The 16980-nt window shown below is 30.4% G+C and overlaps 2 protein-coding genes across 4 annotated transcripts; both read right to left on the bottom strand.

Annotated features, from left to right (window-relative positions):
- Positions 1 to 700: 700 nt before the first annotated feature.
- Positions 701 to 7448, bottom strand: LOC105643334 (3-dehydroquinate synthase). 3 transcript variants are annotated; one of them, XR_005177909.2, is made up of 12 exons: positions 7267 to 7448; positions 6920 to 7159; positions 6673 to 6839; positions 5901 to 5999; positions 5700 to 5768; positions 5481 to 5621; positions 5293 to 5382; positions 4371 to 4538; positions 2928 to 3006; positions 2574 to 2835; positions 1111 to 1170; positions 701 to 1028 (listed from the first exon to the last, which is right to left on the bottom strand). XR_005177909.2 is itself a non-coding variant. In XM_012228435.4 (10 exons), exons 1-10 carry the CDS (start codon positions 7349 to 7351, stop codon positions 2708 to 2710), a joined length of 1266 nt encoding a protein of 421 aa, XP_012083825.1. In that variant the 5' UTR covers positions 7352 to 7447; the 3' UTR covers positions 2538 to 2707. The 3 variants fall into 3 exon arrangements, 2 of the variants coding, with proteins under 2 accessions (XP_012083825.1, XP_020538662.1); XM_012228435.4 differs by lacking the exons at positions 701 to 1028; positions 1111 to 1170 and having other exon boundaries at positions 2538 to 2835; positions 7267 to 7447; XM_020683003.3 differs by lacking the exons at positions 701 to 1028; positions 1111 to 1170 and having other exon boundaries at positions 2538 to 2835; positions 6920 to 7140; positions 7267 to 7392.
- Positions 7449 to 8005: 557 nt separating this feature from the next.
- On the bottom strand, positions 8006 to 13622 carry LOC105642743 (uncharacterized). The gene is made up of 5 exons (XM_012227674.3): positions 13253 to 13622; positions 13073 to 13122; positions 10599 to 10722; positions 9070 to 9177; positions 8006 to 8880 (listed from the first exon to the last, which is right to left on the bottom strand). Exons 1-5 carry the CDS (start codon positions 13428 to 13430, stop codon positions 8246 to 8248), a joined length of 1095 nt encoding a protein of 364 aa, XP_012083064.1. The 5' UTR covers positions 13431 to 13622; the 3' UTR covers positions 8006 to 8245.
- Positions 13623 to 16980: the final 3358 nt, after the last annotated feature.

The raw sequence follows: 16980 nt of genomic DNA, 5'->3' as shown, positions 1-16980 counted from the left end.
TGATGTATTAAAAATTAGTGGAGAAAAAAATGGGATACTACAAAAGATACAAACCTACCGTATATGTAGAAACAAGAAAATTCTCACGCGGTAATGAGAATTCTAGAACGACTTGACTTGTAAAATTGAGAAGTTGCTTTTTGTTTTGAAAAGACAGAACCTACTGCATGTATTGCGAAGAAGTTGCTTTTATCAGAAGAATAATAAGATGCTTTCACTTCTTAGCAACTGAATACTTCCAATTGACTGACCCTGAAACTGCATTCTTGCACAAGAATGTGACATGAACGGAAATATTTCTGCTTGATATATGACAATCTTCCTATTTGTTGGAGGACAAATAATGACTGGCAACTTGTTAGTTGTGCCATAAATTAATTCTTATACAGGTGTCAGAATAGATTGGTGCGACTGATTCGACGAAGCTGCCTAACACGCGATATGATTAGAATCAACACGAATATGAGCAGTTTAATAATTGTGTCAAATATTTGAATACAAATATGATATGAAAATTAAACAAATGACACGTATAATCTATTTAATTAAATAGGTGATATGAGTCAAAGAATTCAGCCAAATTTAATTAAATGGACCGTCTACAGGATAGAGCACCCACGTATAATATGTATAACCCGTATAACTTATTAATATACATAATATACATATAAAATTATATTTCTATCCTTAAATAAACAGGTTAAACGAATCAACCAGTTATATGATCTATTTAAATTTGTGTCACGTGTATATACGTCACCCATTTATGATCCATTTAAATTCGTGGGACCCACACTATCTCCCATAGTTAGCTTAACCAAAACAATTATTTAAATTAAAATACACAGTTTTGTTTTTAATTTAAAAAAAAAAATCCAAATCATACGCCATTGTCGTCTTTATTCTACCTCTCTCTCTCTCTCTCTCTCTCTCTCTGTCTTTGTGGTCTATCTTCCTCTTCTGCTTCTCTCGCTCTCTCTCTCCTCTGCAAAACCCACTTTCTGATCTGTAATGTAGGAATCAACAACCTGCAATTGGCATTTCAGTTACCACCGGTGATAAAGAAGATGACAGTAAGAAAAATAAGTGAATCATGAAGCTTTGCTTTACTTCACTTAGACTTGCACGCTCACTTTCTGTAGACCCCTCCTTGCAAACAAAAGGCACAGCCTGCAAAAGGAATAAATAGAATGATTTCGTTAGGAGGAAAATAATGATGTAAATGCAAAAACTTTTATGAGACTAATTAGGTCCTGATTATAGCATTCAAGATATGGGGCAATTAATTCTATTAACCCTAGTTTTCCACCAGATTATGCATTAGCAATTTTAGATAGTTGTTTATTTTCAAGAGAAAAAAAAGGGAAAAAGTCTCTGGGCTATCTTGGTTTCTCCATAAATGAAAAAAAGTGATTGAGACGGAAAAGAATGAGATTTTACTTTTGGCTCAACAACATGAGATAGACACAGAAAGAAAGGAAGATAGAGCAGAGAGAGAGAGAGAGAGGCGGAATGAAGACTACAATGGCGTATGATTTGCAGATTTTCTTTTTAATTAAAAATAAAACTGTGTGTTTTAATTTAATTAATTGCTTGGATTAAGCTAACTATGAGAGAGCGTGTGAATCCATGAAAATTGAATAAAATGAATTCAATTTCAAATTATGGTGTAATTAGAAAAGAGTTGTAGGTGAGGTACAATTAGAACAACCTAAAGTTTGGGATTTTTTTTTATTTTAATTTTTATGGTTTGATGTCTAATTAAATTAGTGCCGATATCATAAATGACTTGACCAATATTGATTATGATTTCTTTTCATTGACTATGATTTTTTTTTTTTTTTCGAAGAGCGACTATGATTAATATTAGTCTTCTCCTATCTTTGTAAAATGTATTGGGAATAAGAAATTTGGAGTTCAAAGCTTTCTTTATTATTTATTTTTGTAGAGACATAATGCAATTTACCTATAAATTTTATTATTTTAATCTAATGTCACCCTTAATTTTAACTTTAATTTATTGAATACTTCAATTATTTTATTGAATACTTTAATTTACAAAATTAATACAATTAAGCAATATTAAATAATTGAATAATATAACATCATTGTTCCGAAAGTTAACTTAACTATGCGTCAAAATAATATTTTAAATATAAAAGCCAAAAACTTTAAAACTGTTGTTAGTAATATGGAAAGGGGTTTGTGTGTCTGATATGTAGAAATTATGGAAGTCCTTGCTTTGTTTTCAGAATTCTAAAATTGAGAAGTTGCTTTCTTATTTATTTATTTATTTATTTATTTATTTATTTATTTATTAAAAAGATAGAAACCTACCATATGCATATATTTGTGTTTGATATGTAGAAGTGTTGAAAATTCTCACGCGGTAACGAGAATTCTACGAGGACTTGACTTGTAAAATTGCGAAGAAGTTGCTTTTCATTTTGAAAAGACAGAATGTTATATGTATTGAGAAGAAGTTGCTTTTTATAAGAAGAATAAAGAGACGCTTTTACTTATGGGAAATGCATAAATTTCTTTAGCAAACTTAATATTTCCAATTGACTGACCTTAAACTCGATTCTTGCACAAGAATGCGACATGGATGGAAATATTTTTGCTTGATGACAATCTTCCTATTTGTTTAGGATAAATGATGACCACCAACTGGTTAGTTGTGCCATAAATTCATCCTTATTCTTAATCAATTCTCAACAATGAATTCTTGAATTTCTATTCCCGTATGGCGGGCAGCACCTTGTATGCGCAACAAAACTTCATCTCCAACTTTCAGCGAAGTCACAGGAATAGCTACTTTTTGCAGTCCATTTCCTGCAGAAGATTGGAGCGCGTATCAAATCCCAAAATGAGAACAAATAAAGGAAGTGATAGTTTTGGAATTAAAGATTCTAATCATAATATACCTTCGCATGGAGGCACTAAGGCAACTGTTTCTGCATTTTGCAGGAAGATGCTGTAAACTTTTTGATCATCAGAATCTATCTGTGAGACCAACACATCAGCATCAGAAATGATAGAGTTTGTTAATAATTAATAAATGAATCTAAAATATAAAATTCACGTGGAAATTATAGAATTTGGTTTGCATATGCTGAATTCCATAGAATTAGATTCATGACAGTAAAATGAAAATTTCATTCATACTACACATGACAAAAATGAAATTTCAAATGAATTCCACAAAATTTTGTAGAATATATTTTGTACCAAACAAGACATCAATATAATTTCAAATACATATTCAGAAACAACCAATCTAACATGCAAGCACCAGATAACTTTAAAAGTAACTTTATTTCCCAAAATAAAGAAAATGTAGAACTTTCCAAGGAACCAAGAGAAGAGATGACTTTCAACCACAAATTTTCCACTCAAATCTATTTGTACTTGGTTTATTTGGCTGTTTTATCTTTTCACTTTTACCTTTTTGGCAATCAAGTTAGTGCAGAAAACCTATTATTCCATCTATTTCTGGCATTACTTTTTCCAGCATGAACAGTGATCTAGTTATGTTTTGACTGTTTCCTAGTTCCCAGGTCCTTCAAGATAATCAGTCATTTCAATGCCAAAATCAAGAAAGAAATGAAACAATTTTGGTAATTATTCAATGCACCAATCAATTTGCCTCATTTGATTGTATTTTCAAAAGTTGATCTGCAATGTTTAGCACTATAGGGAGCTTCAGATCTGTTAACAAGATTCTTGTTACCAGCTAGATATGTAATCACCAAAATTTTACACCATATCTCCTTTGTCTTGTCAGAACTAAACTTAAGAAGTCAAATTTCTTGTGAAGTATGTGAATCGGTTGTGTTTCGTTCACTAGAAAGAATAAAGTCAATTGCATTTCTGTTTGACCATTCAATTTCCTGGATAACAAGGAAATCAACTTACTGAGAGTGGGAGGGACAGCAAATTCAAGTATGAGTAAATTTGCACGAGATTATCTAAAATAATCTCAAATACTTTTCTAAATAAATTATTTCCAGGTAGTATGGATATTATATATTCTTTTCTACTATCCTTACCAGAAAATTAGTAAATAAAATCTGCAAACTAGATCCTAAAAATTGCATTTTTCTTGTAAATAACATTCCATAAATACCAGTTCCAGGTCAGGAATTTCCTAGAAAATAGGAAAGTTTTAAGTAAACAAGGCCTAAACAACTAAACGACAGTTTAACTATCTTAAATGCAAAATCTACTCACTAGCAGGGATTTTTTGAGTCAAATGTACTTCATATAGATAAAATGTTGAGATAAAGGATTTATGCACTAAGTAAAGGATTTAAAAAACTTTTAGATGAAAAGATTGTGTTTACGATGATGGCTTCAGCTACACAAACCTTTGCCTCCAGAAAGATAAGTGGTCTAGTCTCTATCTTTACACGGCCAACAATTGCTGTTCGTTGCTTGCCCTTCTGGTCAACTATGATAACTTCTCTGCCAGCTTTCAACTCTGAGAGGTAGCATGTCTTTCCTCCTGGAATAGAGACATACGCATGCACTGGCCCCTAAATATTTCCATCAGAAACTTGGTAAAATTTAATGAACATTGTAAACTACTGTTCTATATTGTTTATTGTAACAGGACAATAAACTCGTGGAATATTCTAGATGCTGATTTACTCTAAAATAATGAACTATTATTAAACTTTCTTCTTGTCTAACTTATAATCAAAATAATGCACAAGAATAATTTATACAAGTTCTATACAATTTCATATGCCTCAGGTTCATCCAATAGTCACATACTCCACACATCAAATTTATGGATGGGTTTGGGGACCAATGTCAGCCGCCACAACATGGAGGATGAAATCCCGTTGGCTTGTGAGCAAGTACAGCTTTTTTCAATACAATACTTGAAACAGAGGGGAGAAATATCCTTGATTTATGGCAATGCACAGAATTAGAATTTACAATAGAAATTTGATCTTGAGTTCCACAACATATAAGAGGAAAAGTATTCAAACAAAAGCCTACACACCAAATTTGGCAGGAAAAAAAATAAGAACAAGAAGTTTCTTGAAATCCAAAATACTTCTCAATTAGGAATTGCATTAATCAAATTATATATACATACAACAAACTCAGAAGATTAGACAATTTAAAATGTATAAACAACTAGGCTAATTAATTTTACTGTTAGATGGCTGCTTTCAAGTTTCTTATGTCAATGCCAGTGCTGAAGTTTACAGAAAATAGAAATTTTTAATGAGTAATATGGTTTCAAATATCATCTCCACTGTTAGAAAAATAACTCACCGCATTGACACGAAAGGGCCTGCTGGCAATGTAACTTGACTCCAAGCATTCAGAGTGAACAAGGAATAATCCTCTAGCGAAGGAACCAACCTGTGAGACAATATTCACAGTGACATAATTGGTCATATCCAATCAATTAAATAATAAATCATGGGACTCAAAACACCAGATAAGAAATTATGAGCTACCATAAGTCCTTCACCAGGTTTCATGAGGCTGCAGAGATCCACACAAACTCGATCACCCATTCCAGCTACTTGAATTCTAGTTATAGTGGCTTTTGTCAAGCTCAATAGATTGCTTTCTTCATTCCTTCTGTCAAAATAGTCCTGATAATATTAACCAGGATAAGGAGCAATGCTTCACAACTCAAGGAAACCAAGTCCCCTCACATGAAATGAAATTACCTTGAGCTCGAAGACAACATTGACATCCTCAACTTTTAGAACAACTCCACCCAAACCATGCTCCAAAGCCTACCAGCATAAAAGGGGTCATATATAGGCGAAAACAGAATGCGACTCAAGAGACAAATGGTCAAGAATGTAAGAAACATCTCAAGCATTAAAATTTCAATTGTCCTTAACAATAGATGATGTGATAGTTACCTCGAGGAAGATTTGTGCCTCAGAAGGATTATTTGAGATGGCAAACACAGTTTTTTGACTGCCTTGGAATGCAGCAACGATATTCTCTGCAGGTATTATCTAAAGACACATAATTATAAGAACTTCTTAGAAGTTCAATCGTATAAACATAAGAAGAAAGGTGATAGATTTTCTGAATGACCGAGTCCGTTACTTCTTATGAAAAGAACTGTCTCAATTGACAAAATTCAGCAACCTATTCTCATGAAATATAAATCAATGAATCATGTCTAACACATTTAATTATAATAGCCTGACCAACACTTAGGTGCAACATATATTTCTTCACTGTAATCAATTACACTGTTCAACGAAGTGCTGGAAATTTGATATTCCCATTAGACAGTCAAAATTTCATCCAAGAAAATAAATAAATAAATAAAAACATTTAGAGGTTCTTAGTTTTAGGGAATTCATTATGAATCGCATAAACTTTTATGGAATTATTTATGCGGACAACAGCAGAATTTTATATTGTTATATCCATGGAATTTATTATACTTTCAATTCTATCAAAATTGATAGAATTTGCAAATGAATCCTAAACTTAACGAGGATATAAACTGGTAACTGCATTTAATCCAAATATTAAAATTCATTCACAAATCAATTTTTTTAAAATGAAATTCATCTGCCGATGAAATAAATTCCACGATCACTTATTCCAATCAAACAAAATAAAATTGAACGCTATGGATAATAAATTCTCAAGTAAGAGAGAGTCATGGAACACCTGCCAATCCAATAAGTCAATAACAATATTCTCAGCCTGTGCATTTTCTGGTTGAAGTTGCTGTAGCTCTTGGGGAGTTGAAACCTGAAAAATAATGGCAACCCTTTTGTTCTCATCGCCTAAAACCTCTCCTTCTTCAATAAAAAGGGGATATATCATTGCAATTGCTGTGAATCCCATAAACCAAAACACTTCAAAACAATAAATTACATGTCATATTAAAAGGATAATCGTGCAGAGGCCTTACATGACCAATCATTGACAAGTTCTTTATGGTGGGATGAGAAGATAAAGGTGTTCCAGCCTCTTTCAACAGCAGCAGTCATCACTTGCTTGCTTTGTGTCCATATCCATACTCTCTTTGATTTCTCATAAGCACCACTTGATGCCATTGTGTAATTTAAAGAAGCAGAAAATTTTATCTGACTGCTATTTGCTTTTCTTGAATGAGTTTGCCATGAAATTAATCTGCAAATGTTGAATTTATCTGCATTATAAATTGAGAAAATCAAGCAAAATTAAGCAGCTTAAAGAAAATAGAGACATGGGTTTATGTGTAAATGGAACGAAGAAGTGGAAAATATCAGAAAGAACCTGTTTTGGGAGTGAAGAAGCAAGGGAGCTGCTGTTTTGGGAATCCTAAGAGAGGAGCAGGAGACAACGACAACAGACTAGCCATGTTTTTCAGTTTCTCGTTTTACTTACAGGTGGTTATGCTATGATCTGTTTGTTTTGGACTTGGGCTTGGATTTATTCCAAGTTAACTTGGGCCAAGTTTGTTTAGAGTCTGACCCAAAAATTGAATCTTGATAAATAAAACTAATATTTAAGAATAAAAAGAAAAATGTTTTTAGTATGGTAGTATCTTATTGTGATGTTTTAGGTTTTTTTTTTTTTTTTTTTTTTTTTTTTTTTTTTTTTTTTAAACTTAATGTTTTTATTAATAAATCAACCAAGAAAAACTTAGCAAAAAGACCCAAACTAATCTGACCAATATGTCCACTCCATCCACCCAACCTTGGATCTCAATGCTAAATCTGAATTCAATTGAACTAAAAAAAAATTATAAAAGAAAATCGAATTCAATCAAATTAAAACTATAGAAATAAATAACCAAACTTATCGAAACATATTAAAAAATAAATACAAAATACATGTAAAAATGTATTTAAAAATTTTTATTTATTAAAAAGATATATGAATATTTTTTATTTATAAATATATATCATCCAGTTCGATTTAGTTAATTATCAAAATTAAATAGAACTAATTAATTGAATGATTAAAAAAATCAAATAAAATATTCACCCCTATATACAAAATATATGACTAATTAAAAAACCAGAAAATCAGTGGCACTGCGATTATTCATTTCCCAGATCATGCACAATATTACAAGATCAGTCAAATGATAGCAAAAAAAACTAAATTAAACTCCCTATCTAGGTTCATTTTACTAAACAACAGACTTAAGTAAAACAAAAAAAAGCATAAATCATCATTATTCTACTATCATCTCATGATAGTTTTTATATTTATGTCTTTCAAATTAAAAAAAAAAAAAAAATCAGTGTTAAGAAGCAATAGAAAACTTAATCAACATATAATGTTTATAAGCCTTCCCTGGATAAACAATGGTGGAAGGAAAGTTAGGGTGATGTACTGCATCAGGATATCCTTGAGTTTCCAAGCACAAAGCTGCAAAAGGTTTATAAACATACCCACCTTTTCCCTTTTGAGTTAACGTATTACTTGTATAGAATTGCACTCCAGGTTGGTTTGTAAACAAATGCAGAGCTCTTCCTGTCTTCTTATCATACACAATCGCAGCTTTCTTCAACACCTTGCTGCTACCCCTTCCTGTCTTCTTATCATCGAGCGCGTAGTTTATGTCATAACCATTTGGAAGCTTTCTTATTTTGCTTCCAATGATGTAGGGTTTCAGGAAATCGTAGGGCGTTCCTTTCACTGATGCGATTTCTCCAGTAGGGATAAGTTCGCTATTGAGAGGAGTGTATTTGGAACCGAAGATTTGAATTTCTTCGGATAGAATATCCCCACTGTTATGGCCGCCGAGGTTCCAGTAGGCATGGTTGACTAGATTCACTGGTGTAGGTTTGTTTAGTGCTTTTGCTTTCATTGTTATGCTTAACTGGTTTTCTCCATGTAATGTGTAAGCTGTAGTTACAAGAAGATCGCCGGGGAATCCTGGAGGAGAAATGTTTGGCATAAATGAATTTGAAGTACACAATTTCACTATAAATTATGTTGATTTCACAAAATTAAATTCTAATACTGAAATGAATATTTTCAATAAGAAATATGGAAATACAAAATTTTTGTTTTTTCTATAGTATAGTTGAAAAAGAGGAATAAAGAATGGTAATAGATACTGACCTTGTTCACCATCAAAGCTGTGATAGGTAAAGATAATGTGAGGAGCATCACCTTCTGGTTGGTATTTTTTCACTTTCCATACAACCTTACTGAACCCTTTTGGGCCACCTGATAATTAATCATATGCAAGCAAAATTAGACTTAATATGCATTTATACCACAAACTTTGGAGTTTGTTGGAGGAACACTATAATTTGAACTTTGTAACAACTATACCCTAAAATGAAAAATTAAGAATGCTTACATTCTAAAATTAAATTTAGGGTTGATTTGTAATAAAAAATACATATTTATGGACCTAATGGAGATTTCATTTTCTGTCTGTGAACAATAAGAAATATCATCATTAACATCATTACCTTTCCACGTTGCTCATTGGCTCAAAGTATAAAGCAAAACTAATTAAATGGATTTTTCGGTTTAAATAATATTAATATATGTATATTCTGAAATTAATGGGCTGATGTTAGTTATAACATAAAATTGTAAATATGCATAAATTATTCTAAATTCATCATATCCTAGATTATCAAATTGTTAAAATTTTTGTTTTTCCAAAATTTATTTTCAACTATCCTTCTCACATAAATAAATATATAAATTAATACAAAATATCACATGTGTTTATCACCATACATAAACATAAATGAACAAAAATGAAAGAAATCAACGTATCAATTTTGAAGCCATTGTCCGAACTCAAAGTGCTTTTTACGAATTAATTGCTTTTTATGAAAGCAAATTTTGCAATAATCAATGATGTACTCAAGTGATAAATGAGAGCTATTTTAAATTTGATTTTTTTTTCCTCTTCAACAATACTGTTTTGAGTTTCGGTTTAAGTTCTAATTAAATTAATCTAAGCTCAGTTATGGTTGCCATGAAAATATATTTTTTTATTACAAATCAACCTTTAATTTAATTGTGGGGTGTAAATAATCTCAACCTTTCATTTTAGGGTGTAGTTGTCACAAAGTTCAAATTAGAGGATAAGTGTCACAAACTCTAAAGTTCAAAGTATAAGTGTATATTAAGCCAGCAAAATTACCTTAAATCTGTTTAAAGAGTATTTAATTTATTAGTTACTAATTAATTAATTAATTAATTAATAGCCTCTAACTAAGGTTATTAAACTAGCAAATGATCTCATAATTTCAGACTACTAAGTTAGTGCTAACCAGGTTCGCTTTAATGATCAACTATAATCTATTAGTTTCGTATTACAATTATTAATCAAATAATTAATGAAGTTATTTTATCTTAATTCTACTAATTGGGTTGGTTTAAATGATATGTACTTTGTATCTTCTTCTACTAAAACATGTTCTTTTCAGCGAGATTAGCTATTTTGATAAATGTTAGTTGGTTTTCATAAAAAGCGGGTTTAATCTTTTTATAAAATGCTACTTTAATTTTTGAAAACTAGTTCAAATACCATATTATTGAATACTATAAAAACTATTTAAAAAGTTATTACCGAACACAGTCAAAGCAGCAAATGAAGGGTTTGTGGTTGAAATTTAACTTACCATGAAGGGTGTTTTTCCCTTCGTTAGGAATTAGTTTATAGAGAGTTCCATTCAAAGTAAATTGAGCACCAGCAATTCTATTAGCAACCCTTCCTATTGTAGCTCCAAAGCTTGACGTGTCGTTCTGTAACAAAATGACCATTTTCATGTAAAAAATTAAAACACAATTAGAAGAACAAATTAAATAAAAATCGATAATATGGTTCATTTACATAATTAGAATAACAAACAATATATTGTCAAATAATAATTGTTACTTTTTTTTTTAATATCAGCAACAAAAATAGATTTCATTATATAAGAAGAAGAATAATATAGGGAGATATTAATTAATCTGAACCCGAGCCAATCCGATACTGTTACCCTTTTTTTTTTTTTTTTTTTTTTTTTTTTAAGAATGATGTTAATTTTTTTTAATCTCTCCCTTTAAAGTATAAATTTCATTTTTTTTTTAACAATTAAGCATTTAAATGGATATTTTTCCGTTAATGTATTTGGCCAATATACTAAGATGGACACTTTTTTTTCCATCCCATCATTTCACGCATCAAATTCTTTCTCATTTCTCTAAATCTTCTTGAGAAGATGAAAGAAAATTTAAGAAAAAAATTGAATTTTATAAATAAAAAGGATAAAAAAAATAAAAAAATGGAAAAAAAAAATCTTTAGACCATGTTAAAGTCTATGGACCCGCATATATATGAGCTTATAAATGAAGAAATATTAAAATTCATTTATACAAAATTAAATAACTTGTGATAAGTCCATCGCGATTCAATTATAAGTATTTTCATTATTTTGTTACTAATGAATAAATTCATTATTTCATTATTTTATATATAAGGTTTTATATAAAATCCACGTCATAATACTATTTTATTGCTAAACAAAAAAATAGTGATAATAATAGAAAGTAGATAATGTTTTTTTTTTTTAGAAGATAGAAATTTGAGAAATTTGTCTTTTAGCCATTCCACCAAGTCAAATCACGTGCTTATACTTTGTAATCAAATAGTCAATAAGCATTAAAATAAAGAAAAAAGGAAAAAGAAAAAGATAAGATGGACTTTTCAGTCATTTGTCCAGCCTGTCACCTCTTGGAACTTATTATGGTATCTAGAAAAATAAATAATAAATATATTTGAATAATCATAGTGCTACGGTTGAATAATAAATTAGAAACTCAACCGGTGAATAATTGCTTTTTCCGTTCATAATTTTTATCGTGATTTGATTAATAGATAGATTAAAAATTTAATTAATATATTTAATATATAATTTTTGCTTGTTTTTTCCTACCTTTTATTAATAGCTATTAGAATTAAATCCATATCAAATTATTTTTTAAATTAATAAAATATTTAATTAAACAAAATTTTCTTGAAAGATTAAAAATTATCTTAATTAAAAATTAATACACATTTATTTTTTCAGCATAAATTTAAAAAATAATAAATCTATCACCAAATTTTCTTCGCATTTAATCTACATTTACATCTGCGGCTACTTTGATAATCTCTCACAACACAACCATCATAAAGAACAAAACAAGCATAATATGACGTTTTACATTGGCTTTTTTTTCATGTTATCAAATAAAATAAAATTTCATATATAAAAAAAATAATCCAATATAAAAGTTTTTCTATATAAAAAAAAGTAAAGGAATATAAAAATTTTCCTATATGAAAAAGTAAAATATAAAAGGTTTTCTATATATTATCATTATTATGGGACCACCAAGCTTGAAATCAAGAAATTTTGTTATAGAGACAAAAAGTACCTTTGAAAGGGCAATTATCAGCCTACAAACAAAGGCTAGGAGCTGTTTGATTAATACTTCACGTTTTGTTTGATCATTGATGGTAATGATATAGGAGAACTTGAGGACCCCTTTACAAGAGTGCTCACTAAAATCTAAAAAAGCACCATTAATTCTATTATTATGTCTGGATAGAGATCAGATTCCAATTTTAATCTATGTCAATATATATTAATTAAAAACAATAATAATTAAAAAAAAAAAAAAAACAAATGAAGCAGGCCTAATAGAAAAATCAGAGTTGTTAGATTTTGAAATGTATAGCAAAATTGTCTAGAAAGAAAAAAAAAAAAAATCAAAGAGATGATCAAACCAAGGTTTAGTAACAGCCCAAATTGACAAAATCAAAATCAAAAATCGAAATCATTGTTCGGAAATCGCTAGGTTTGAGCGTAAGAAGAAATCTATCGTATAGAATTATTGTTTGGATATATTAAATTTTTTCAGACAATAGATAAAATTGTCTTTGCTGATACAAAGAAATCAAAATCATAGAACAGGCACATTATACTGAACACCAAGCTGTAAAGTTATGGGTCATATATATATATAGAGTGGTTCCCCATTACTGGAAACCACAACCTAGTTTGTGAAAGACTGGTTTTAAAATCACAGTTCAAAGAAAAAAAAAAAAAAAAAAGGAAACACTTACCAGGTATTCCTTAATAGTATCATAGCCCAAAAGAACATCATCCAATTTTCCTGTTAATTAATTAATTAATTGTCAAATTAAAGTAAAAACAAGAAAATTAATTACCATTTTATAAAGCTAATTGTAGTTTCCAAATAATGAAAGAAAATAGGAAATTTTAAATAATTAATAAATGCATACCATGTTTGTCTGGAAGAAACAGAGAAATTATATGAGCACCATAGTTAGTGACCTTTATAGAGAGATTCCCTTTCTTAAGCTCATATATACCAATCTTCTCCTCTGCTATACACCCATTGATGATAAACCCAAAAGCTATTACAATGCAAAAGCAGACCAAACCGCAGAATTTAGCCATCTTTTGGCTTTCTGATCACTAAATGTTAACTATGGCTTTGTGTGTACGTATATATATTGGAGAGAAGAAGAGAGACTTATGGGTAAGACTTGAAAGATAGAGAGAGAAAGAAGAACGAAGAAAAAAGGGAGTGGTGAGTTTCATCCAGAAGAGAAGAAAGCACTTTGTCTCTAAAATAGTTGATAACAAGTGTCCCAAGATTCTTTGGCTTTGTCCAATTCATAACCCCACTTGGTTTTTATTACATAGAAAAAGATTTAAATTTTTTTTTTAATCAAAATTTTTGGCATTTAATGGATAATGAAAATCTAGCTATTTTTAGACCGTTTGATGCAATATAATATTGCTTGACACTTTAAATTTTTAAGTCTAGTTTCATTTGTTTAGTATTTTATTTTTTGAAATGAAAAATTAGATGAAATGGAATGGTGCAAAAATTGAATAAATTAAATCAAATCTATACAATTTCAAGAATTTAGTTTTTTTTTTAGCTATTTTTATAGTTTATGATTATTTTCTGGGTCCATGAATACTGAAACTACTCGAAAAACTTTTTATTTTTTATAAAAATTAAAATTTAACTATTTTGTATTAAAAATCAAACCAAATCAAACTAATTTGATTAGTCAATTTAATAGAAGCATGCTTAGTCCTAATCAATTTAAACTAACCCTTTAATACAAAGATAAATCTACATAATCTATTTCTATATTTAAGAATTATTTTTTAAGCGTTGGCTAGAAAAACCAAATTATAATATTTTTCAAATTTTATTTTAAAAAATTTTTTAATTTAATTTAATTTAATTTAAATATATAAAATATGTGTGTAATGTTCATTCTAACATTTATAGTTACTAGTTTTTTTTCTTTTTTGACGTGTGGTGCACGTTGACTATACTCGTTATATACTTATTTTTTATGCTCGTTTAGCTTTTTATTTATATAATTAAACTATAAATTCTTATTTAGATCGCAATAAATACAGTGATTTTTATATATACAGTAAAATATTCTTTTTAATCATATATCTTGCACTGCAATTTATCTTATTGAAAAAATTGATATATTTGTTTCTCTCTTTAAATAATAATTTATGTAACACCCCTTCCCGGTCCACCCGTTAACCCGAATGAACCGAGCTGAGACGCTACAATCTGGTTGAACTTATATCCTGTCATGCTGATATCATACTGTATGCAAAATAAGAATATAAACACTCCCAGTTACACTCTAAACTTCCAACATCTCCAAGAATCATCATAACACAATAACCCTTTATATATATATCTTTACATAATTGTATAAATCCTCAAAAGTATTTAATATCTAGCAATTAATTTCATTCAGAATCTATATCAAGTTTTCATGACCTAATCATACCAACTATAGTAAACTATTTCATCTTCGATCATTTCATAAATATTATTCTTATCTCCAACTACTTACACCAAAATAATTACATGTTTCACTTATATTTACAATCACATAAGCTCTAATAATAAAAGAATTATACATGCCATAAATCTTAATACATGCCATAAATCTTAATACATGCCATAAATCTTAGTTATACATCTCTCAATCTATTATGACCAAATTAAGCACTTCTGCTTTGATAGGACTCCTCAAGTCTTCAAGTAGCAACCACGATCTTCAACCTGCGCGTAATGAAAATCGACGCGCTGAGTATAAAACTCAGTGGTGCTCATAATTCACATACTAAACAAAGTGCGATGGCAACTAACTTAATATACCAATTTCATAAAGCATTGATACTCATAGAATCAGTAAATTTCAACATAAATGTCTCTTTATAGCAACGAATAAATTTCTAATTCATAAACATCAATAATTGAGTTCTAATTTCTCATAAAGCATTTACATGAACTTAAATCACGCATTATGATGCTATCATGATCTTACCTGCTGTTACCTGCTATTCATTATGCTGTGTGAATGAAACCAATAAACATGTATGAATACATAACATTATATTTCCATTTGTCTTACTTGCTGTTCATTATGTTGTATGACTGATGCACTTTAGTCACAGCATATAAGGTATGATTAACAACATTTCATAACTGTATGGCTCATTAAGAATTAAATAAATAAACTTGTAAGCATATATAACATGATACTTTCATAATCTTACCTGATGTTCTTTATGTTGTATGAACTCTGCAACTTTGATTAAACTCAGTGAATATCACAATGAATGAAGAAACATATAAGCACATACATATGTAGAACTAAACATTTACTCACATATGGAATGTAAGCACACATATCATGATACTTTCATTTTCCCTTAATGATCTTTCTTGCTGTTTAGTATACTGTATGATTATGCAATTTGTAGTCGATATAACTGTATAGCTCCATAAGGTTATAGTGAAACCTAAGTGATAAGATAAACTGTATGAAACTGGATGAAATTGTATGTTATAGGCCCCGAACCGGATTCGCCTATGCCAATATTGTCCGTTTTGGTGCCCCTAACCGGATTTGCACCGCACGGTTCCAAACTGTATGGGGCGCAGATCTGCTATTCTATGTCGCGACATAGCCTTATCTACATGGTTTCTACCTAACCTCAATGGAGCTTAAGATTAGCATGTCAACAATGTAACACAATAGCACATAAATGGTTTCACAACGTCATAGTTCATCATATTGATTTGATTTCACACCATATAAATGCTTACATGTTGTTTTAATCCATGTTCTTATGTTGTATTTTTGCTTTACAATGATTGGATGCATGCATGATGAGCAAAGGAAGTTAATTGCATAGGAAATGAAGACAAAAAGAATGTCAAAGCATCAGTCGCGAGCGCGACATGCCAAGTCGCGAGCGCGAGTTACACTGAAGAGGTAAGTCGCGAGCGCGCTTTTGAAAGTCGCGAGCGCGAGAATGTCAAATGAGAGTCAGAGAGGTTTCTGGCTCAAGTCGCGACCGCGCAACACAAGTCGCGAGCGCGAGATGAAGTCGCGAGCGCGCTTGTGGAGTTCGCGAGCGCGAAATGCGCAAACTGAGAGTCAGAGAGCTTCTGGCCAAAGTCGCGACCGCGCATGTGGAATTCGCGAGCGCGACACGCTGCCCAGCCTGCGTGGCGCGCGCGACGTGATTCCAGACTGTACAGTCTGTATTCTTTTGGCCATAACTCTCAATATACAACTCCAAATTGAATGATTCAAAAGCCCACGTAAAGATAACACATAGAGGAACAAATAACTCTTCTATGACAATTCCTAGTTCCATCATTAAATGGGGTCAAAATCAAGATGAAGTTGCTGGTAAAATTTCCAGCAAACTCTGGTTCAGCATAAACTCATTCCATCCCCTGTTTTCTCACCATTACCAGTCCTCCCACTCAACATGAAGCAATATTATCTCATTAACAACACACCACACAATTTCTCATGCAAAGATATTGATTAAACTAAAAGAGATAGCACACCTTTACGCCAATAAGCTTAAGCTCTTCTTTTAGCTTCCTTCTACCTTTGGCTCACCTCTCCTATACAATAAAGTTCTTATAAAT

This window comes from Jatropha curcas, chromosome 11 (genome assembly GCF_041381405.1).
Source record: "Jatropha curcas cultivar XTBG-Jc1 chromosome 11, XTBG_Jcur_1.0, whole genome shotgun sequence".
In the NCBI taxonomy this organism is placed as follows: Eukaryota; Viridiplantae; Streptophyta; class Magnoliopsida; order Malpighiales; family Euphorbiaceae; genus Jatropha; species Jatropha curcas.
Note: the sequence above shows the minus strand (reverse complement) of the source record. Positions and strands in the feature narration are given on the sequence as shown.

Coding starts and splice junctions, on each gene's coding strand:
- LOC105643334 (XM_012228435.4), bottom strand. CDS start 7,351: ATGGCTAGTCTGTTGTCGTTGTCTCCTGCTCCTCTCTTAGGATTCCCA. Junction 5,769..5,900: donor AGGCACAAATCTTCCTCGAG/GTAACTATCACA, acceptor TTATGCTGGTAG/GCTTTGGAGCATGGTTTGGG. Junction 2,836..2,927: donor CTTAGTGCCTCCATGCGAAG/GTATATTATGAT, acceptor AATCTTCTGCAG/GAAATGGACTGCAAAAAGTA.
- LOC105642743 (XM_012227674.3), bottom strand. CDS start 13,430: ATGGCTAAATTCTGCGGTTTGGTCTGCTTTTGCATTGTAATAGCTTTT. Junction 13,123..13,252: donor GTTTCTTCCAGACAAACATG/GTATGCATTTAT, acceptor ATTAATTAACAG/GAAAATTGGATGATGTTCTT. Junction 9,178..10,598: donor AGGGAAAAACACCCTTCATG/GTAAGTTAAATT, acceptor ATTAATTATCAG/GTGGCCCAAAAGGGTTCAGT.